This window comes from Theropithecus gelada, unplaced genomic scaffold (genome assembly GCF_003255815.1).
Source record: "Theropithecus gelada isolate Dixy unplaced genomic scaffold, Tgel_1.0 HiC_scaffold_15987, whole genome shotgun sequence".
Lineage (NCBI taxonomy): Eukaryota > Metazoa > Chordata > Mammalia > Primates > Cercopithecidae > Theropithecus > Theropithecus gelada.
Window position 1 is genome coordinate 2,182,159 of NW_020257754.1, and position 24,226 is coordinate 2,206,384.

A 24,226-nucleotide genomic window follows, 5' to 3' on the forward strand; every position below is an offset into this window, starting at 1 on the left:
GAATCCTCCCTAACTCATTTTATGAGGCCGACATCATCCTGATACCAAAGCCTGGCAGAGATACAACAAAAAAAGAGAATTTTAGACCAATATCCCTGATGAACATCGATGCAAAAATCCTCAATAAAATACTGGCAAACCGGATTCAGCAACACATCAAAAAGCTTATCCACCATGATCAAGTGGGCTTCATCCCTGGGATGCAAGGCTGGTTCAACATTCGCAAATCAATAAACATAATCCAGCATATAAACAGAACCAAAGACAAGAACCACATGATTATTTCAATAGATGCAGAAAAGGCTTTTGACAAAATTCAACAGCCCTTCATGCTAAAAACGCTCAATAAATTCGGTATTGATGGAACGTACCTCAAAATAATAAGAGCTATTTATGACAAACCCACAGCCAATATCATACTGAATGGGCAAAAACTGGAAAAATTCCCTTTGAAAACTGGCACAAGACAGGGATGCCCTCTCTCACCACTCCTATTCAACATAGTGTTGGAAGTTCTGGCTAGGGCAATCAGGCAAGAGAAAGAAATCAAGGGTATTCAGTTAGGAAAAGAAGAAGTCAAATTGTCCCTCTTTGCAGATGACATGATTGTATATTTAGAAAACCCCATTGTCTCAGCCCAAAATCTCCTTAAGCTGATAAGCAACTTCAGCAAAGTCTCAGGATACAAAATTAATGTGCAAAAATCACAAGCATTCTTATACACTAGTAACAGACAAACAGAGAGCCAAATCATGAATGAACTTCCATTCACAATTGCTTCAAAGAGAATCAAATACCTAGGAATCCAACTTACAAGGGATGTAAAGGACCTCTTCAAGGAGAACTACAAACCACTGCTCAGTGAAATCAAAGAGGACACAAACAAATGGAAGAACATACCATGCTCATGGATAGGAAGAATCAATATCGTGAAAATGGCCATACTGCCCAAGGTAATTTATAGATTCAATGCCATCCCCATCAAGCTACCAATGAGTTTCTTCACAGAATTGGAAAAAACTGCTTTAAAGTTCATATGGAACCAAAAAAGAGCCCGCATCTCCAAGACAATCCTAAGTCAAAAGAACAAAGCTGGAGGCATCACGCTACCTGACTTCAAACTATACTACAAGGCTACAGTAACCAAAACAGCATGGTACTGGTACCAAAACAGAGATATAGACCAATGGAACAGAACAGAGTCCTCAGAAATAATACCACACATCTACAGCCATCTGATCTTTGACAAACCTGAGAGAAACAAGAAATGGGGAAAGGATTCCCTATTTAATAAATGGTGCTGGGAAAATTGGCTAGCCATAAGTAGAAAGCTGAAACTGGATCCTTTCCTTACTCCTTATACGAAAATTAATTCAAGATGGATTAGAGACTTAAATGTTAGACCTAATACCATAAAAATCCTAGAGGAAAATCTAGGTAGTACCATTCAGGACATAGGCATGAGCAAAGACTTCATGTCTAAAACACCAAAAGCAACGGCAGCAAAAGCCAAAATTGACAAATGGGATCTCATTAAACTAAAGAGCTTCTGCACAGCAAAAGAAACTACCATCAGAGTGAACAGGCAACCTACAGAATGGGAGAAAATTTTTGCAATCTACTCATCTGACAAAGGGCTAATATCCAGAACCTACAAAGAACTCCAACAAATTTACAAGAAAAAAACAAACAACCCCATCAAAAAGTGGGCAAAGGATATGAATAGACATTTCTCAAAAGAAGACATTCATACAGCCAACAAACACATGAAAAAATGCTCATCATCACTGGCCATCAGAGAAATGCAAATCAAAACCACAATGAGATACCATCTCACACCAGTTAGAATGGCGATCATTCAAAAGTCAGGAAACAACAGGTGCTGGAGAGGATGTGGAGAAATAGGAACACTTTTACACTGTTGGTGGGATTGTAAACTAGTTCAACCATTATGGAAAACAGTATGGCGATTCCTCAAGGATCTAGAACTAGATGTACCATATGACCCAGCCATCCCATTACTGGGTATATACCCAAAGGATTATAAATTATGCTGCTATAAAGACACATGCACACGTATGTTTATTGCAGCACTATTCACAATAGCAAAGACTTGGAATCAACCCAAATGTCCATCAGTGACAGATTGGATTAAGAAAATGTGGCATATATACACCATGGAATACTATGCAGCCATAAAAAAGGATGAGTTTGTGTCCTTTGTAGGGACATGGATGCAGCTGGAATCCATCATTCTTAGCAAACTATCACAAGAACAGAAAACCAAACACCGCATGTTCTCACTCATAGGTGGGAACTGAACAATGAGATCACTTGGACTCGGGAAGGGGAACATCACACACCGGGGCCTATCATGGGGAGGGGGGCGGGGGGAGGGATTGCATTGGGAGTTATACCTGATGTAAATGACGAGTTGATGGGTGCAGCACACCAACAAGGCACAAGTATACATATGTAACAAACCTGCACGTTATGCACATGTACCCTACAACTTACAGTATAATAATAATAAATAAATTAAAAAAAAAAAAAAAAGCATAGCAACTTATAATTAGCGCCTCTCTTTGATACTCCTAATCTGTCATTTAAACTTGTATCTTATGAGTTAATATGTTTTAGTAACTCTATAAATGGAATGTGTAGAGACAATAGCACATTTTTAAGTACGAGACACCAGTCTGTAAGACTTAGAGGACTTTTGGAAAGCCGTGAATGAAAATCAAATTCAGGATAAAAGGGAGAGTCAGAGAGATCTGAATGCATAGGTACAAATAATAGGAATACCGTAAATGTGGATGACGTGGCAGAATCTTGGCCTTGGCATCCATGCCTTGTGATTGATCAAGATTGCTTAAGACCATGGAAATCAGCCTGCAGGGGATTATTCTTGACAATTTAACTTTTCCTTCTTAATTGCATTAATATCATGCCTAAAGTTAAAGGAAAACCTATTTTAGAATTGTCAAGTATTCTTGTTCTTTAATATTGGTATTAGTATAATGGTGAAGATGTAAGAATTTAATAATGGTGGTAGTGTTAATTTTTAAGAATTGGGAACTATACTTTCTATCTTATTACCCATTTCAAAATACAGAATTTCTTTTTATTTTTGAGATGGAGTCTCACTCTATCGCCAGGCTAGGGTTCAGTGGCATGATATCGGCTCACTGCAAACTCTGCCTCCTGGGTTCAAGCGATTCTCCTGCCTCAGCCTACCGAGTAGCTGGGACTACAGGTGTGTGCCACCACACCCAGCTAATTTTTGTATTTTTAGTAGAGACGGGTTTCACCATGTTGGCCAGGATGGTCTCAAACTCTTGACCTTGCGATCTGCCTGCTTCAGCCTCCCAGAGTACTGGGATTGCAGGCATGAGCCACTGCTCGCGGCCCAGAATTTCAATAGTGACAGTCTCTAAGGGTTCAGAAAATATTATGTTTACTTTTACTTGAATTATAAAAATAGATTAAAAGAATTTTGATTATTAAATGTTGAAATAATGTTTCTAAAATAATTATTTTAAACCTACCATAGCTAGTTATGTCTTATTAGGTTAAGCGATATCAAATTGCTGGTATTTGATGGGTTTTGACCTTAAAAATGCTATTTGATATAATTTCATTTAGTAATAAAATATGGGCCAAATTGATTCCATCAAAATTAAAGAACATAATATATGTATGCATAAATTAAGTGTGCTGATAAATCTTATCTTGGGCTACAAGGTAATATATAGCATTAATTTAGCATTCTTTTTATTTGATGGCTAACTTTTCCTTAAAAGGAAAACTAATAGATTCTAATAAATGAATACCTTTATTTCCTCTTGCAGTCATGTTTTTTCATGTTGAGCAATAAGCAATTTGAGTTAAACTTGAGGATGGTTTAATGGAAAGAGCCAAATTGTAATAGTAAAATACAATATTCAGACTCTCTCAAATGGAAGGTTTATTACTGTGTTACTGAGACTAATTTATGTCAACATGTGTTTATTAGTAATTTTACTAAATATTTATTTTAATATACACACTTTTGAAATTGACATTTAGTTAAATTGACATTAAACTTTAGATCTGAACACACTATGATTCATACTGTTTATAACCATGCTTTTATTTTGCTTTTTTTGTAGAAGCTTTTTTGAATTTCACATTGTAATCTTCGTTAGTATTATATGAGATTGTATCTCAATATTCAGTGTTTGATATTCTGTCAAATTCAGAGAATAGCCGACATTTCTTGAGTATGCTCCTATTCCTAATAAGGGATGATAACCATCTGCTCGATGTTTTTAAATTCTCTTTGTACCCTGAAATAAGATTTGATCTGAATATTAATGTAATGGTACTCTTAGAGTACAAAAGTTTTATGATCTTACATTTATTGTATAAAGTCATGTTTGTCTAACTAGACCATCCTAACTGCCATGATACTCTGGTGTAGTTTGTTAGATAACTTGGTTGATGTTCCATTCATGGAATAATTCCTGTATTTTAGTTATTTTTATTCTGTTACCATTTTTTATTTTTTTGTTTGAGGCAGAGTCTTACTCTGTCACCCAGGCTGGAATGCAGTGGCATGATCATGGCTCACTGCAGCCTCGACCTCATTGGGCTCAGTTGATTCTCCCACCTCAACCTCTGGAGTAGCTGGGACTACAGGTGCTCCACCATGCCCGGTTAATTTTTTGTATTAGAGATGAAGTTTTGCCATGTTGCCCAGGCTTCTGTTACCAGTTTTTAGTTAGTGAATTTAAACAAAAATAGTCATATCATGTTTTTATAAACTATAAATTTACATAAGTTTGTGATGCATTCTTAATATACTTATTTTAGTCTGACTGGAAGTGAATTTCAATTAGTTTTCAACTGCTGTGATTAAATTTCATTTTATCTTTTATTCTCTTCTTCCAACCATAAGAAATAGGGATTACATTTATTGTCAAGTATTCTAATATTTAAAATGTTAAATATTAAGTTGGCCTTTAAAGAATGTTATCAGTGTGTTAACTTCAGGTTCATTTTATATATTAGAGAAGCATACAATGAGAGATACAATATAAGGAGGAATACTTTTTCTTTTAGTGGGTAAGGACTATATATATTATATATATACACACATATATACACACACACACATACACACACACACACATATATATATATTTAACAGTCTTTTGAATTAGCAGATTTTGACCTAATCTCTCCCTGACAAAGCAAATCATAAATCCCGGAATTGGACTGGATCTTAAAAGTCATATAATTCAGCCCTTTAAACTATGCTTGGCAAGGGCCATTTCTCCTTGTCTGCACTGAAAGGAACTTACTACCTCCTGAGACAGTCCATCCTATAAGCTCTTTCTATAATCCTAGATATAAAGTATTAACAAAGAAGGCAACTTCCTAGAGGAGATCATTTCTGACTTGCATTTTAGGCTTTATAGGAAGGGGAGCAGTTAGTTGAGTCATGGAGAAGGAAGATTATCTCAGGCAGAGAGTTCAGCATGAGCATAGAAAAGTGCAACCTGCTTAGTGTTGATGGAAACAGTGACACGATGGGAGTGGTGAGGGAGGAGAGGGAAGTATGGGTCAAATTAATTCGTGCCTTGTATACCATGTTAGGGAGCTTGGATTTTGTATTACGGGGAAATTATGATTATTGAAAGTTTTTTTTTAAGTGAAGGGGTGACTTGATTTTACCATGTGTGATTTTAGTCAGATTTACTGGCTCTGTGGAGGGTGGGTTTGAGATGGAAAAGGTTGGAGTAAGACAGGCCAGCTAAGAGGGCATTGCAATGGTAGGTCTTACCAAGAGACAGTGAGAACCTAAATTATGAGAGAAGAGTTTGGAGGTAAGGACATAAAATGATAGGGCAATTGATTGAAATGGAAGGTGTACAGGAAGAAAAAGTCAAGAGTGAATTCTACCTTGAGTTATTTTGAAAATGATAATAAAGTCAGAAGTAGGAGTAGATTTAGGGATGGGATGGGTCAAGTTGCAAATAGGGGCATATTGTATATTGGGGCAGAGGGTAGGGATTTTGGCTTTGTTTTTGTCTACTGAGTTTGATTTGCTGGTAGGATATCTAGGACTATGGTGGGCAGCTGACTTCCAGTGTGAAGCTCAGGAGGAAAAGTTTCTACTGGAGGTACTGGATGTTGAAACCATGGGAGAGGATGAAATCATATAGTGATATGATGAAGACAAGGACTGAGGACAGACTATGGCACATCATTATTTCTATGATAATTGAAAGAAGGGATGCCTAAAATGGTGACTGAGAAAAAGCAGGAAAATAGAAAAAGAATGGCATATTTGGTGTTAGGGAACGTGAGGAAGTAGTGTGAAAAGAGACAGAGAACAACTGTTAGGTCAGATGCAGCCAGGATGTCTTGCAAGTTAAAGACGAATATATTTATTCTGGATTTGGAAGTGGTGGAGGTCATTGCATTTGCCAGAACAATTTCAGTGGAATGTTTGCAAGGCAAGTAAGATCTCGGTGAGTGGGTGTGATAAAGATTACTCTTTCTTGAAGTCTGGATGAGAAAACAAGGAGAATGGGTGGAAGTTCAAGGACATTATTTTTAGGATCAACTTAAGAGGCTTCAAAAGTGGAGAAAAAAGAATGAGGAGAGAGGGAGAGATCAGATATACAAAGGAGCGAAAGGATGGCTGGATCAAGTCCCCCAAGAGAGGAGGGGTTGTGGTTTTAAAAAGGCACAAGTAGGGTCTTCTTTGGGAGGAGTACTGCATCCTTTGAGGAATAAGGGAAGGAAGTTAGGATAGTCATAAAGGTAGGTAAGTAGATGAATGTGAGCAGGTAGGAAGTTGAGGGAAATAATGTTTGATGACAAGGATGTCTTCTTGAGGTTGAGACCAGAGTCATATTCTAAGAGTGAAAGGGGCTCAGTAGGAGCTTTGAGATGAAATTTGAAATAGATATTAAGGAGAATAGGAAAGAGAATTGACAAGGACAGGGAAAGGCATTGATGCATTAATGTGCAGTGCTGTGATAGCAACTAAACTCTGGATTATGATTATGTAGTGGCTTATCAACTGTGTTGTGCAACTTTTTTCCACAGTAGTCAAAATTGGAGAAAACAAATTGTAGCTGTACATCAGAGTTGGGTGTTTGCTGGGGATGTGTAAGACACATCTAGGGTATACAGAAATGTATATGGTGTTGATGAAAAGGCTGATAAGGAAGCAGGAGTTTCATGCTAAATGGGGGGAACAGAATTTAGGAGGTGACTCATAGATGGGGAGAAAGTTGGGGAGGAGAGCAACTTAAAGAACTAAAGGGCTCAGAGGGCAAGTATAACAGGACCTAGATCTAGAAAGATAGGATTCCATACAGTGGAATGTTGTTTGTTCATTTATTTATATAGTGTTTTTTTTTAATCCATTGGACAAATAACTTAAGGCATACTGTATGCCAGGTACTATGCCATGGGGACATAGTGGTAAAGAAGATCAATCTGGTCTCTACTGTGCTACAGTTTATAGACAGGTGTAGCACACATATAGTAGACAAAAAGTATACAAATCTTTGGGTCTCAGTGTTATAGACCACAGGCTCTTAGGCTGTTGTGTAATAGACATTTACAAAACAAGGCCAAGTAGATTAGCCAGACAAAGCTTTATTTTGGGACTTGTGCTCAAGCTCAAGGGAGACAGTGGAGGTATAAGAATTCTCTGGCTGGCTCCCTGAAAAGAGCCGTAGGGATTTTTTATTAGGCAATGTGCAGGAACTGACATCAAGGGGAGGGTGTGCAGGCTGGGCTGGGTAGAGCATGTGAGGGCTAGGGTATGCAGGACAGCATATCTGGTTGTGATGGTTTGAGGTAATGGGCCACCTAGTGGTCTGGCTGGGGGCAACAAGGCTATAAATCAGCTGTTTAGCCTTCCTTCTCAAGGTGGGACACCCCACAACCTTGGTTGGATGTTTGGATCTCCTAAGGCCAGTTTCTGGAATTCTTTAAGTAAAAGGCCTGGTTAAACATTACAAGAGCACAGAGGAACGATATAGAATGGCTATTTTCTTTGTATGACCAAAGCCTCTAGGTTAGCAGGTATAGTGTCAGCAAGGTAGTGGTGTGGGTTTTGAGATCAGTGGGACAAGAGAAGAAAAAAGAAAAAATATGTGAAGAAGGAGCTGCATCCCACTCCTACTGTATCTCATTAGGACTTCTGTAGTTGAGCAGACTGAGAGGTAACAGTACATTGTTGCCAGCAAGGTGTGTTTTCTTCCTATTTTACTTGTAGAATTTTTCTTTTGGAGGACTTGAGTGCAGGTCTTAATTTTCTTTCTAGAATCTTCTCATCAGTATTTCATTCAGTGAAAATATTTTATTATGTGTTATGCTGAGAACTAGGGATGTAAAGAAAGATAAAGGAAATAAAGACTTCATGTGGGCCATTTAAACCCCATTTTTTCTTGCCTTCTGTGGGCCTCTTTCATCAGTCATCTTTGATCCAGTAAGATAATTGTAGCTGCAGTAATACAGATCTCCAAAATGTATAATGACTGCAGACCAGCTGAATTTCTCATTCACATAAAGCCCAAGACATGGCAGGCACCTGTGTTCCAAGCAGTGACTCAGGGACCCAGAGGCCTTTTGTTTGTTGCTCTCCCCTCTTCAATACCATGTTTGCCAAACTTAACTTGCATTTGGGGTCAAGGTGGTGCTAGGGAATTAATTTCATCTGGCTGTAGGAGTGGAGCAGGTGGCATAGGCCTAGCTAATCCTAAGACTTAGTTAGATTGCTTTTCATAACTCTGCCTAGGGTAATTGGTTCAGGACCCAAATGAGCACAAATAGAATGAATCTCATAATTTTCTCTAGAAATGCTAGGGCAAAAGCATTATCTTTTCATCTGTGGACAACAATGAAGAAGCAGCCCTCAGGTTCTTATGGTCATCTTGGGACAACAAAGGGTGTGTGCATGTGTCTTGGGGGAGAAAGTAATGGGAACCAGCTAGGATGAGATGCCACACTGAGGAAACTGAGCTGGGAAATAGAGGTTAATCGAGCCTTGGTAATATTGTCTGAGTGCTGGATCAGGTCTTGCTTGAAGTGATTCTATTCCTTTAGGTAAACTAGATCTACATTATTTCCTGAATATCTATAATATCTATTGTATGCAAAAATTGTTTTATTTTGAGAACAGACATGAGAAAAAAAGATGGAAAATGTGAGAAGAGGCAGGATGCAGTGGCTTATGCCTGTAATCCCAGCACTTTGGGAGGCCGAGGTAGATGGATCACCTGAGGTCAGGAGTTTGAGACCAGCCTAGCCAACATGGTGAACCCCCATCTCTACTGAAAATACAAAAATTAACCAGGCGTGGTGGCATGTGCCTGTAATCCCAGCTACTCCAGAGGCTGAGATAGGAGAATCACTTGAGCCCTGGAGGCGGAGGTTGCAGTGAGCCAAGACTGTGCCATTGCACTCTAGCCAGGGCTAGAAAAAAAAAAGAAATTGTGAGAAGGAAGCCAATAAAGAATCCTTATAATTTAACCTAGTTTTAGTTGAAGTTTCGGTTTTGTTTTTGCTTTTGTTATTTGCAACAGGAATATTCTTACTGATATGCGGAATGCCTGCTATGCTGATTTTTTGCCTATTATATCTTTTGACTCCAACAAACTAAATATACTCCTTTAAGTAATTGCAGATTCTATTTGTTTCTTGTATATATGTGTGGGTCAAATCATATATAGGTTTTAGAGCAGAAGACTTAATGGACAGTAGTGTTAATTTCAGTTTGGAGTCCTCTTGAATGAATCCCTTCATTTGTCCTTTTATATTTCCTAGTCAGGGTCTTATGTGTAATGCCATACTTTTTCGTCTAAATTAAATCTTATTCTGAGTTTTTGCTTACCAAGGTAAGCAGAGAGTCCAATATTAATAATATTTTAAATCACCTTTTCTATCACCAAGGTTTTGCAGAAGTTCCAGGGCTACACATACTGAAAAGACTCCTTCAGCTTGTTTTTACTTCTCTACCCCTTCTCCTACTGCTACTTCAGTAATGGTTTTCTACCACTTGGGCACAATGACTCTGAGGTGCCTGGGATCTACTCAAGTCATTGTGTGCCTAATAGAGGTGGGTGGCTGCCCTACTGGCACCATTCCCCTGGGACTAGCTTAGGTTGATAACTCAGACTTCCAAAGCCATGTGTATTAGTCTGTTCTCATGCTGCTAATAAAGACTTGCCTAAGACTAGGTAATTTATAAAGGAAAGAGATTTAATCGACTCACAATTCCACATGACTGGGAAGGCCTCACAATCATGGCAGAAGGCAAAAGAGGAGCAAAGTCACATCTTGCATGGTGGCAGGCAAGAGAGAGCTTGTGTAGAGGAATTCCCATTAATAAAACCGTCAGCTGTCATGAGACTTACACACTACCACAAGAACAGCACAGGAAAGATTCGCCTCCATGATTCAATTACCTCTCACTGGGACCTCCTACAACACTTGGGAATTATTACAATTCAAGGTGAGATTTGAGTGGGGACACAGAGCCAAAATGTGTCATCATGACCCTTGATACCTTGGCCTTCACCAATATCCATGTGGTCATCCCCAAATGAGGCGCTGCCACCTTGGAGACCTAAATCCTTGTATTCTTTATGAACCCAGAAGCCCTCGGTCTATCTGAACCCTGCTTTAACAATCTTCCAGAGGTAGAGCTCCCCACATCTCCTACCTGGAAACACAAACACTTCTCCTCTGAGACTGTGTAGTGTATTTCTTTGCACAGGTCTCCATATGAAAATCACTCCTAAAGAAAAGGGACCTAGAACTCTCAATAAAAAAAGTCTGGCAGTGTGGTAGAAAGGAAAATCTTTCCATTCTTTTGGTGAAGAGAACACAGCAGCAAAAAGGCGAAGAAACCGAGTAGTTTCTCCATAATTCTCCCTATCACAATTGTCTGCCTCTATTTTCCACAACATACATAGGTTCATTTTATATACACTTTTTTTTTGTTTGTTTTCGTTTTTTTTTGAGACAGAGTTTTGCTCTTGTGGCCCACGCTGGAGTGCAATGGCGCGATCTTGGCTCACTGCAACCTCCAACTCCCAGGTTCAAGCGATTCTCCTGCCTCAACCTCCCAAGTAGCTGGAATTACAGGCACGCGCCACCACGCCTGGCTAATTTGTTTTGTATTTTTAGTAGAAATGGGATTTCACCATGTTAGCCAGGTTGATCTCGAACTCCTGAACTCAGGTGATCCTCCCGCCTGGGCCTTCCAAAGTCCTGGGATTACAGGCATGAGCCACCATACCCGGCCCCTTACATACACATTTAAATGTGCTTTTATATCATTAGAATTTTATGACATCTTAGTGTTCCTAAACCTACTGTATTTCCGGAAAACATTCTGAAGTTCTAGGCCATTTCATCTGACTTTAGCCAACATTCATAATCATCAATTCCTGTGCCCTCCCACCCTCTCCTTCTTCACATATGCAGGTTTGTGTCCCGCGTTAATGCTTTTGATTGTTCTAAGCTATATTTTCTAATTTTTTGACTGTATTGAAGGTGACAGTCTATATACTGCAAGATGGATCTTATTAATAAAATAAATACACACTCAGATTTACAAATATTAGTATATCTGTGATTCAAATAATCATTTTTGACCATGTCAGAAATGTATCCCTCTTAGTGATGTTTTTCACTTCTGTTGGCCTGTAAGGATTGTTGTCACTTGGTTGTCTCCTGAAACTCCTCTAAAAGAAAGTCATAAAATTCTGAATTCTGGGACCTAGAGACCTATAGGAAAAGTGGCACATAATTTATCTTCCAAACAAGCATACTTAAGAAAGGAAGGGGTTACTATTAATACTTATGCAGGACAACAATTATAAACCACTACTGTCCCAGGCAAACCACATATATAAGTCACCCTAAAGGGCAGAGACAATGTATTTCCATCTGACATCCTCAGGTAGTTCCAAGGTTCTTGGTCTGATTACATTGCATGGGAGAAGTCCTTTGTGAGAACAGTGAGCTGAGGGCAGTCCTTGTGTGTATATGTTTCTTAACATTTGAGGATTGCTTATTGAGTTAACCTTTAAGTAGTTTATGGGAAATTTTTATAATACAATGCGACTCAACACTTGGGTCATACTAGTTCTGGACTTAATATTTTGCAGCACTTTTCTTGTTGTCTTCGAATGAATTTCAAGTCATGTTAACCTACCATTTTGTTCCAATGACACTAATGGCTGAAATTAGTGGTAGACGATGAGCTTGGCAATGACAGCATAAACGGTACTGCCACATCTCTCTTTTTGCTAACTTTGTATTATTTCCACCTGTGTACAGTTAGTCCACAATGTTTTATTTGCAAAGCACTGTTAAATCACCAGCATTATTATTTGACTTTTAAAGTATATTTGTTAGTGAATTTTTTTGACACACGCGTATGTTAAGAAAGAAATTCACATTTAAATCTTAAAGGAACTCTAATTGCCGGTCTTTGAAGTGCTTCATTATCAGCTGCTGAATTAAATAAATAGTTCTTGGTCTAAAGCTGAAAGGACTTGCAGAAAAGGGACCCCTGAACAAAGAGTCCATGAGTCCAAAGTAAGGTCACAATTCCATTAAATACTCAAATGATAATTGACTTCAAGCACTGTCCTGCATTGCTTACAGTTGAATCTCCAGCACTTACAACTGTGTCTGGCATGTAATAGGCACATATTAAATGTTTGTTCAATGAATAAAAAAATATTCCTTATAGTGTAAGATATTTGTGGCACGTGATTTTACTCTCAAGCACTCTGTTGTTAATATGTTTTTACAATATTCTTGTCAGTATGTTGTGTGGAGGCTTGAAAATCCCTGGCTTTTCATAATCATTGATTAAATTAATCAGCAGGTTCTATGATCTTATAATTTATGGGGCTAGTATCATTTGTGTTAGTAGAAGGTTTTCCACATTCTTCTTTTAGTTATACAGTCACATTCTCCCTGACTTTCAGTTTTAACCTTTGCTTCTCTTGTGTAGGCCAAGAATCCATGGCATGATGTAATCAAATCTCTTCCCCCCCTTTTTTTAGCCTCCATCTAAAGTTTTAGCTAGGATAATGTTTCTGTTAGCCTGGTTTCCAAATGAAATCTAAAGTGCTATTTTCATGAAGGTGAGATATAAGGAAAAGTTCAATAGTTAAATCTTAAAAGAGTGTTTCTTCCTGTGCTCAGTGAGATATGTGAGAGATACTGTTTGTCCCTAGAGAGATAATTTCCAGGTAGAAATACATACATATATTTCATAACTGGCATATCATTAAAAAAGGGAATAGTAAGAAATTTTATTGTAAGATTCAGGTCTATTCTATTTTAATTGTAGTTCCTGTATGCACGTCATCTCCATTATTATTCTTAGGAAGAGAGGTAAGTAAAATAGACACAGTTTATCTCGGGAGAAGCTAGGGTGACCTATGCTCACATCTTTTTTACTCCCAAGGTTTTTCACCTTCCTCATCTTTCAGGGTACTAGTGCCATCATTTTTCTTTACCATAAATCAAAACATTTCTCTGGTGGAATTATATTAGTAGTTTTTACTTTAGTGTTCATCTTAATATATGTTTCTTCCTTAAGGTGTTTGCATCTTAACATTCTCTCTAACATTAGCATTTGTCTTCATAAATGGAATTTTAGTCATCAGGGTGAAAATTATGTTTTGCCAGGAGCCACACCAAGCTTCATTAACACATACACTGTCACCTCTCATATGCACTTGTATTTGTACTTGTACAGGGGCATGGGTGTTAAGAGTGAGGCTAAGCTGCGTGTTTTATAACAGAGACTTAATTTTTTCTTTCAAGTTTTCATGTACCTTAAACAATTAGACCTGATTAGTAAGGTTGGCCTTGGTTTTATCATCTGGCCAGTATTGGGAATGGATCTTTAGAAGCAAAGGGAAATGATATGGGATTCATGCAACTTTACCATTTGTCTTAAGTAGTTTCAGTGTGAACCAAAAACATATTTGTAAAATAAAAAGTAGCAGCTAAGTAGGGCTGTAGTTCATCTTGTTTTCATGCTAGCATAATGTACTATCTCTGAACACTAGATTCTTGGATTAGTACTATTTACTCTAGGATGATATGTGATATGAGGATCATCTTGGACTTTATTTATGATCATTTATTTACAAAAGAGCAAAAAGAACATTGTATTGTGGCTTTACTCATAAGGCAGTCCTATGGCAAAGACTTCAGAATATAATGAGACAATAGAGATTCATAAAAATAAAGCAAAGATCCATGAATTTTGAGTTACAATGTACATTAATATTTAATAATATTTGTATTTCAGGTCAGTTGCTCCGATTAAAAATGTTTCGAGAGGATCATGGGTCATGGATGACAATGTTCTTCAGCACAATTCTCTTTCTCTTCATATTTTCTCACATATACAACACGATTCTTCTGATGGATGGAAACATGGGGTAGGTTATATTTCCCCTTTCTACTGTGGTGAATGTTGTGTTTGAAACTCAAAATAATTTAAGAATTTTTTAGCTTATAGTAGTCTGTCTGCTTTACAAATATTCTGCCCTAAGAAGAAGGAGTATTTTGTGTATTTTTCTTAACTAAGAAATTAAAGTTTTTTTTTTTCCAGGAAGCGTATACTGCATTACAATATTTAGATTTTGTTCTTTATCCTTTAGGACTTTTGTATAGGGTGGTGGGAGGGCATGTACTAATTTCATTATACTGACAAGCGGGTATAAGACTCAGGAAATCTTATTGATTTGCATATATTCAAATGATTCATAGAGTGGGGCTAAGATGAAGGTTTCCAGGTTTGCAATTTCATTGGTCTGCAATGCCTGGCTAAATAAAAGTGTTTGGTACAGGAGGCATTTTCTTTAACTCTCTTGACAGTCCTGTGAGAGAGAGACTTTTGTTATTAATAGGTTGTTTTAAAAGTGGGCCACAGCTGGGCGCGGTGGCTCATGCTTGTAATCCTAGCACTTTGGGAGGCTGAAGTGGGCAGATCACAAGGTCAGGAGATCGAGAACATCCTGGCCAACATGATGAAACTCCATCTCTACTAAAAATACAAAGATTAGCTAGGTGTGGTGGTGTGGGCCTCTAGTCCCAGCTACTTGGGAGGCTGAGGCAGGAGAATCGCTTGAACCCGGGAAGCAGAGGTTGCAGTGAGCCAAGATTGTGCCATTGCACTCTAGCCTGGCAACAAAGCAAGACTCCTTCTCAAAAAAAAAAAAAAAAAAATTACGTGGGCCACCCTGTATTAACTCCTAGCTTGTGATATATACTTATCAAATCAGTAAGGCATGAAGATGTGCTAACAAGTAGTTGTATAATTTTTCTAAGTTTCTTCACTTCTTTCTTTCATTATATAATGAAACACAAGGATTGATCTTTTAGTATAATTTCCTCTTGGTTTGTTCTCAGTAACTTTGTTTGTTTTGTTTTGTTTTTGGTTTTTTTTGACGGAATCTCGCTGTTGTCGGTCAGGGCTGGGGTGCAATGATGCGATTTTGGCTCACTCACTGCAACCTCTGCCTCCCGGGTTACAGCAGTTCTCCTACTCAGCCTCCCAAGTAGCTGAGATTATAGGTGCCTGCAACCACGCCTGGCTAATTTTTGTATTTTTTAGTAGAGATGGGATTTCACTGTGTTGGTCAGGCTGGTCTTGAACTCCTGACTTCAGGTGATCCATCTGCCTTGGCCTCCCAAAGTGCTGGGATTACAAGCGTGAGTCACTGCGTCTGGCCTGCTCTCCGTAAGTTTTGAGGCCAGAATATGAGGAGATTGGCTTAGTATTAAAATTAGATTTGTGACAATAATAAACCACTTTAGGTATTTGTTGTGTGTTGAAATAGTTACTGAGAAAGATTTTGATCTGTTTTCCCCAATAGATCAGAAAGCTAGGTAATATCCTTTTCTTCTAAATGTAGGCTAGGCAGGATTGTTGTCCAGTTCCATGGGAAACAGGGAACTGTTTTGATGTTACATATAGATTTTGGCCACCATTGTTCAGTACTGAGAGGGAAGCTCATTTAGAATTTCATTGTTTTTCCCTCACTAAAGGAGATGAATAGCAAAGGGAAAAATACATTCACATGTTTCATATTTTAGTTTATACTAACAAGTGATAAATTCAAGAATGTGATTTGAGAGAAAATGTTCAGGCTCTAGAAAGTTACTAAAATACTTTGTAATTATTTCTTGGACTTAGAATGATAGTTTTAATAACACGTCTATTTTGAAGGCTCTCACCTATGGCTCGTCAGAATATGTCTCAGCCTTGGAGCAGTGCCTGTAATACTAGAATGGGTAGTGGTTGGAATTACCTAACACAGCCAAAGGTTTCTCTGTGAGTTTTTTTGTACTCAAAGCACTGAGAGCAGAAGGAGAAGGAACCTATGTGAAAACTACATTTTAAAAGCAATTGCTGGAAATAATACATTATATAATATATAAAATATATCTTTTGCTAAGAAGCTGACTTTTGATCTAATTCTGCTTGTTTTTTTATCTGGAGCTAATGAGGCCTGTGCTAACTGGAAATGCTTATTTTGAGGAAGGGAACAGATTTGAAAGAAAAATTAAATGCAATAAATAATTCCTTGTACTCTATAAAGCACTCAATAGCTGGAAATAAAATGAGAGCTAATAGTTGTTGAGCATTTACACCAGGCATGAATTATCTCAATTGCATCTCTCAATTACTCCGTGGAATAGGAGTTATTATCTCCATTTTGCAGATCAAGAAACCGAGGACTAGAGAGGTTTTGCCACTTTATTGTTTAAAGAACACAGGTCTGATTGATGGTTGACCCTGTTACTCATTCGCCAGATGTCTATTAGCCTTTCTCTGTATTTTGTTATTCAAGCAGAATTCGACAATTGAAAGAAGCAGGAGGTATGCTTAGGAAATAAGAGAATAGTTAGCCTACAGTTTATGTGTAGCCTAACTAAAATTGAAAGTGGTCTTTTTTATTCTCAGACTAAATACAATCTTACAGAGTTTTATGTAACTGTTGAACTCTTCATCATTATGCCTCATCTTCATAGGAAAACATCTTTTACTGAGAGGATATATTAAAGGTGCCACATTTTAGAAAAATTCATAGCAAGGGACAAATGGTTTAATTCTGCAGAAAAAATAAATCAAGGCTGAGCATGGTGACTTATGCCTATAATCCCAGTGCTTTGGGAGGCTGAGGCAGCAGGATCATTTAAGGCTAGAAGTTTGAGACCAGTCTGGGCAACAGAGACTTTGTCTCTTACAGAAAATAAAAAACTTAGCTGGGGGTGATGGCACGCCCTGTAGTCCTAGCTACTTGGAAAGCTAAGGCAGGAGGATTGCTTGAGCTTGGGATTTCCAGGTTACAGTGAGTTATGATTATGTCACTGCACTCCAGCCTAGGTGAAACAATAAGACTGCCTCTGAAAAGAAAAATAAAAAATAAAAATTAAATCACCATTTATAAAAGATGTATTATTAACTTTTATGACACACATCATTTGATCAAGTGAGCACATTGCAATAGGAGTGTAAACTTGGAGGAAAATCAGTTCTTAGAGCAATTGGATACAACTGTGCTATTGGGGTTGTCCTAGTACACACCAGGTTTTCTGAGGTATTGCTTCATCCCATGTAGCACAGGGAATAATGGAGCCAGAGAGTGCAGTAAGGACAGTGGGCACATAGACATGACAAATAACTGGTTTTATATCAGAGGATTCCTGGTACTAGAGAGGAATTCAGGATTCTTTACACTGAATCTCATTTGCATTACACTGAATTTGTGGGGAGTCCAATGTTTCTTTGTTTATGAGCCTCTCTAGGAATATTAGCCTAGAATTATTTCCAAAAGGGTTTCAAGAATTTCCTATGATGGCTAGATCTGTGTTAATGTATTTTAGGATTCCTTTCCAAACTGGAGGAGTTCAGGACTAGAATGAATGATGAGTGACTGTAGGGTTTCCAAGGGGAAGAAGGAGTTTTCTTAGACTGGTCTGCGTTTTTTGTGCAGGTGTGCCAATTTTAGGAATGGGTATAAATTTAATCTAAGCTGGGGTCTCATGATCTCTCACTGTAGAGAAAAAAATCCCTAGGTTTATCTAGACCAGAACTTCAAGAGTTTTTAGCCCAGAGTTGCCTGGCTCCTGTTTTCCTCATTACAGTGGATTCCCTGAAGTATGCACTAACTCTTATGGCTTTAGACATCTCTAGGGAGCCAAGCTGAAAGGCAGTCAGATGGAGAGGGAAAGAGGTAAGTTAGCTGGTTGAGCTAAAAAGGATCAAGGCTCGAACAATCCGTATTTGTAGCACCACGAGGAAAAAACTTGTCCCAAATTTGACTCTCTTTCTGCACCTCAGTTCCTTACACCACTAAAGTGCTTCTTATTGTAACCTCATTTATTCTTTAACTCACCAAGATGTAACTAAACTCATCATTTTATAAATGTTGAGGGTTCTGCGTGGAGAAGGTGCTGATCCTGGGCATAGTTTTGCATCTAGCCGTTTTATGAGGAACCTCTTTTTTTTTTTTTTTTTTTACAAGGTGGCAGACTAGGTAACCTGAAGCCTTGCCTACTACAAAATCTTTAGAACAGCTGGAAGAGATGAAGCAACTCGGTATACTCCTTTGAAATGCGTAGCTGAGTTTACCCAAAGGTCAGGAGAAATCCCAGAGGACAAAAATGCAGAAGGATCTGAAAACTGGGGCAGTAAGACTATGAACTGATAGATGAACTCAGATGCTCAGTGGAGTTGACTTAGGCCCTTGAATTTTAACCTTTATGTAGGGACCAGAAACAAGGATTTGGCTCATATTAATTGAAAATAGAGGTTTCCACACAGATGGTCCTGCAAAGGGCTACAGTGGGAGCGGGGGGTGAAGTAGAAAACATGTACCTGTTAGCAGCACTGAATCATTGGATCTGCAGCAAACTGGATTTTTGCCTCATTGGAGGAAAGAATTCAGCTAAGGGACTTAAGGCAGAGTGAGAGACTGAGACACGTTTTAGAGCAAGAGTGAGAGTTTATTAAAAAATTCTAGAGCAGGAATGAAAGGAAGTAAAGTACACTTGGAAGAGGGCCAAGTGGGCAACTTGAGAGATCCAAGTGCCCCATCTGACCCTTGACTTGGGTTTTTATACATTGGAAGGGTTCTGAGGTTTGCATTTCTTCTCCCTTGATTCTTCCCTTGGGGTGGACTGTTTGCATGCTCAGTGGCCTGCCAGCACTTGGGAGGGGCTGCATGTGCAGTGTGTTTACTGAAGTTGTGTCCATGCTCATCTGAGGCATTTTTCTCTTACCAGTCAAGTGTTCCCAGAGGAAGGTCATATTACCAGTTAAACTCTGCCATTTGGTCTGTTAGTGCATATGATTGAGCCCACTAGCCCAACTTCTGAGACCTTATGGGGAAGCTGCTGATCACCAGGAGTTTGCTGTCTGTTCGGAGACTCCCTTTCCGTGGCACTGGCTGTGACCAATTATTATTTTGGAGAGACTGTTTAACAACTGCCTATCACCTGATGGTTGCCTGACATTCCTGAGGAGGGCCCTCTCCTGCCCTGCTCATGTCTGCCTAGCTACCTACTCCAACAAAACCACTAAGCACAGTCGAGCATCAAAGCAGCTTGTACTTAAACTGGGCTCTTGGGGAAAAATATCTCCCAGGGAACTGTTACCATAGGTGCAGTTTTGTGATTTTAATATACAGTTTCCTTTGGATTTTAGAACCTCAAAACATCCTCAGCTATTATAAATACTTCACCCAGTTTCAGGTTCTTACTTTTCTCTGGACACCCCTCCCCAAATAACTTGAATGCCTCCGTTTTATTATGTAGAGCAATTTAGTTCCCTTTTGCCTCAACTTCTATCCACTTCGATTTATCAAGGGCTTTTCTTTTCATGAAAAAAATCATATTAATGCATTTTACAGTCAAAGGAACCAATACTCTGATTTACTGCTTTCTCAGAATATGAAGGTGTCAACCTAAAAGGAAGAAACTGAGGCAAAATTAATATAAGTAGAGTTTGTTTAGGCCAAGCTTGAGGACTGCAACCCAGGATCATAGATCCAAATGGCCCTGAATATATGCTTCAATTAACAGCAGTTATAAGTGTTTTTTGAACGGAAAAGAAGAGGCAGATTTTGAGTTGTTTACCAAGAATTTATATTAAAATAACACAAGCTGTTGATTGGCTATACAGCTGGTCAGGAACAAAATGACTTTAAACAATTGCCCCAGGCATGGGTGTGGTAGAGGCTGGGGGTGGGGTCTTGTGGGATTGAGGGCAATGACTGAAGTTCCATACTCATGACTTTCTGGGCCTGAGTACCTCACATAGCTCAGACTGCTCTGAACTATTTTATTTTTCTCAAAGGGGTTGTTACCCCAGTATTTTGACTTTGTTTTTAAAATAACCATTGTCATTTTTAAAAATTCTGCTATCAGTTTAACAATCTCTTGTGGAACAAAGGGAAGATGTGGGGAGGGGCCAAGATGGCCAAATAGAAACACCTCGGGTCTGCAGCAACCAGGGAGACCAACACAGAAGGCAGGAGGTTTCTGCATTTCCAACTGAGGTACCCAGTTCATCTCACTGGGACTGGCTAGGCAGTGGGCACGCCCCAGGGAGAATGAGCAGAAGCAGGGTGGGGCATTGCTTCATCCGGAAAGTGCATGGAGCCTGGAGGAGCGGGGCCAGAGGGTGGGGATCCTCCCTCCCCCAGCCAAGGGAAGTGGCGAGGGCCTGTGCCACCCCCCAGGGTTACTATGCTTTTCCCATGGATTTTTGCAATCCACAAATGAAGAGATTCCCTTGTGAGCCTACACCACTAGGGCCGTGGGTCTCAAGCACAAAACTGGGTGGCTGTTCCGACAGGCACTGAGCTGCAGGAGTTTTTTACATACTGCAGCAGCACCTGGAACTCCAGTGAGACAGAAGTGTCCACTCCTTTGGAAAGGGGGCTTAAGCTAGGGAGCCAAGTTGTCTTGCTCAGTGGCTCCCACTCCTATAGAGGCCAGTAAGCTAAGAACTACTGGCTTGAAATCCCTATTACCAATACAGTGGTCTGGAATCTGCCTGGAATGACCAAGTTGCCGGAGGGAGGGGCAGCTGCCATTACTGTGGCCTTAGTAGGCGGTTTGGGAGATTTGGACTGGGCAGAATTCTCCACAGTGCAGCAAAGCAGCTGTGACCAGACTGCTTCTCTAGATCCTTCCTCAGCAGGCAGAGCCTCCCTGCAGAAAGTCTACCAACTCCAGTTAGGGGCTTACAGACTGAACTCTCATCTCCCTGGGACAGAGCACCTGTGGGGAGGGGTGGCTGTGGTCTCAGGTTCAGCAGACTTAATCTTTCTTGCCTGCCAGCTCTGAAGAGATTGGCTGATCCTGATGAGGGCAATTCCCTGACCACAGCACACCAGTTCAGGACTAGAATGAATGGTGAGTGGCTGTAGGGTTTCCAAGGGGAAGAAGGAGTTTTCTTAGACTGGTCTGCATTTTTTGTGCATGTGTGCTAAGGGACAGACTGCCTCAAGAGGGTCCCTGACCCCGTGCCTCCTGTCTGGGTGAGACCTCCAAACGGGGGTCGGCAGACATCTGATACAGGAGAGTTCTGGCTGACATCAGGTTGGTACCCCTCTGGGATGAACCTTTCAGAGGAAGGAGCAGGCCACAATCTTTGCTGTTCTGCAACCTCCACTGGTGATAACCTAGGTGAACAGGGTCTGGAGTGGACCCCCAGCAAACTGCAGCAGATCTGCAGAAGAGGGGCCTGTTAGAAGAAAAACAGAAAGCAACAACAACAACAGCAACATCAACCAAAAGACCCCACAAAAACCCCATCCAAAGGTCATCAGCCTCAAAGATCAAAGGTAGATAAATCCACAAAAATGAGGAAAAACCAATGCAAAAATGCTGAAAATCCCAGAAGCCAGAATGCCTCTTTTCCTCCAAATGATCACAATACCTCTCCAGCAAGAGCACAGAACACGGCTGAAGCTGAGATGGATGAACTGACAGAAGTAGGCTTTAGAGAGTGGGTAATAACTAATTTCACTGAGCCAAATGATTATGTTCTAACCGAATTCAAAGAAGCTAAGAACCATGATAAAAGATTTATAGGAGCTGTTAACTAGAATAACCAGTCTGTAGAGGAACATAAATGACCCGATGGGTCTGAAAAACACAGTAAGAGAACTTTGTGATGCAAACACAAATATCAATAGCTGAATTGACCAAGCGGAAAAGAGAATGTCAGAGGTTGAAGACTATCTTGCTGAAATAAGGCAGGTAGACAAGATTAGAGAATAAAGAATGAAAAGGAATGAACAAAACCTGCAAGAATTATGGGACTGTGTAAAAAGATGGAACCTACAATGGATTGAAGTACCTGAAAGAGATGGGGAGAATGGAACTAAGTGGAAAAACACAATTCAGGATATCATCCAGGAGAACTTCGCCAGCTTAGTAAGACAGACCAGTATTCAGATTCAGGAAATCCAGAGAACCCCATTAAGATACTCCACGAAAAGATCTATGCCAAGACACATAATCGCCAGATTCTCCAAAGTTGAAATGAAGGAAAAAATGTTAAGGGCAGCAAGAGAGAAAAGCGAGTTCACCTACCAAGGGAAGCCCATCAGACTAACAGTGGACCCCTATGCGGAAATCCTGCAAGCCAGAAGAGATTGGGGGCCAATATTCAACATTCTTAAAGAAAAGAAATTCCAGCCCAGAATTTCATATCCAGCCAAACTGAGCTTCAAAAGTGAATGAGAAATAAAATCTTTTTCAGACAAACAAATGCTGAGGGATTTTGTCATCACCAGGCCTGTCTTGCAAGAGCTCCTGAAGGAAGCAGTAAATATGGATAGGAAAAACCATTACCAGCCACTACAAAAACACACTGAAGTACACAGACCAATGACACTATGAAGCAACTACATTAACAAGTCTGCAAAATCAACCAACCAGCATCATGATGACAGGATCAAATTCATACATAACAATATTAACCTTAAATGTAATAAGGCTAAATGCCCCATTAAAAGACACAATGGCAAGCTGGATACAAAGACAAGACCCATCGGTGGGCTGTATTCAAGAGACATATCTCATGTGCAGAGACACACAAAGACTCAAAATAAGGGAATGGAGGAAAATTTACCAAGCAAATGGAAAGCAGAAAAAATGCAATCCTAGCTTCTGATAAAATAGACTTTAAACCAATAAAGTTCAAAAAAGACAAAAAAGGGCATTATATAATGTTAAAGGGTTCAATTCAACAAGAAGAGCTAACTATCCTAAATATATATGCACCCAATACAGGGGCACCCAGATTAATAAAACAAGTTCTCAGAGACCTACAAAGAGACTTAGACTCCTACACAATAATAGTTGGAGACTTTAATACCCCACTGGCAGTATTAGACAGATCATTGAGACAGAAAATTAACAAATATATTCAGAACTTGAACTCAGCTCTAGACCAGGTGGACCTGATAGATATCTGCAGAACTCTCTACCCCAAAACAACAGAATATACATTTTTTTTTTTAGCACCACATGGTACTTACTCTAAAATTGATCACATAACTGGAAGTAAAACACTACTCAGCAAATGCAGAAGAAATCGTAACAAAAGTCTCTCAGACCACAGCAAAATCAAACTGGAACTCAAGATTTAAAAGCCCACTCAAAACCACACAACTACATGGAAATTGAACAACCTGCTCCTGAATGACTCCTGGGTAAATAATGAAATTATGACAGAAATCGAGAAGTTGTTTGAACCAAAAAAGAGCAAAGAAACAGTGTATCAGAGTTTCTGGGATGCAGCTAAAGCAGTATTAAGAAAAATGTATAGCACTAAATGCCCACATGAAAAAGCTAGAAAGATCTCAAATTGACACCTTAACATCACAACCAAAAGAACTAGAGAACCAAGAGGAAACAAACCTCGTAGTTAGCAGAAGACAAGAAATAATCTCAGAGCACAACTGAAGGAGATAGAGACATGAAAAACCCTTCAAAAAATAAATCCAGGAGCTGTTTTTTTGGAAAAAAAAATCAATATAGTAGATCACTAGCAAGACTAATGAAGAAGAAAGGAGAGAAGACCCAAATAAACACAATCAGAAACGAAAAAGTGGATAACACCACTGACCCCACAGAAATACAAACAACC

General features: G+C 39.3%; 1 protein-coding gene across 1 annotated transcript in view; it reads left to right on the plus strand.

The window, feature by feature from the left end:
• The window catches only part of LOC112617259 (transmembrane protein 117), a gene marked incomplete at its 3' end in the record, with an annotated part of 550,259 nt that overhangs the window by 93,392 nt on the left and 432,641 nt on the right, over nucleotides 1-24,226 (plus strand). The window contains exon 3 of the mRNA XM_025374000.1: nucleotides 14,357-14,489. Within this exon, the coding sequence (XP_025229785.1) occupies nucleotides 14,357-14,489 (133 nt within the window). The remainder of the gene's footprint in view (nucleotides 1-14,356; nucleotides 14,490-24,226) is intronic.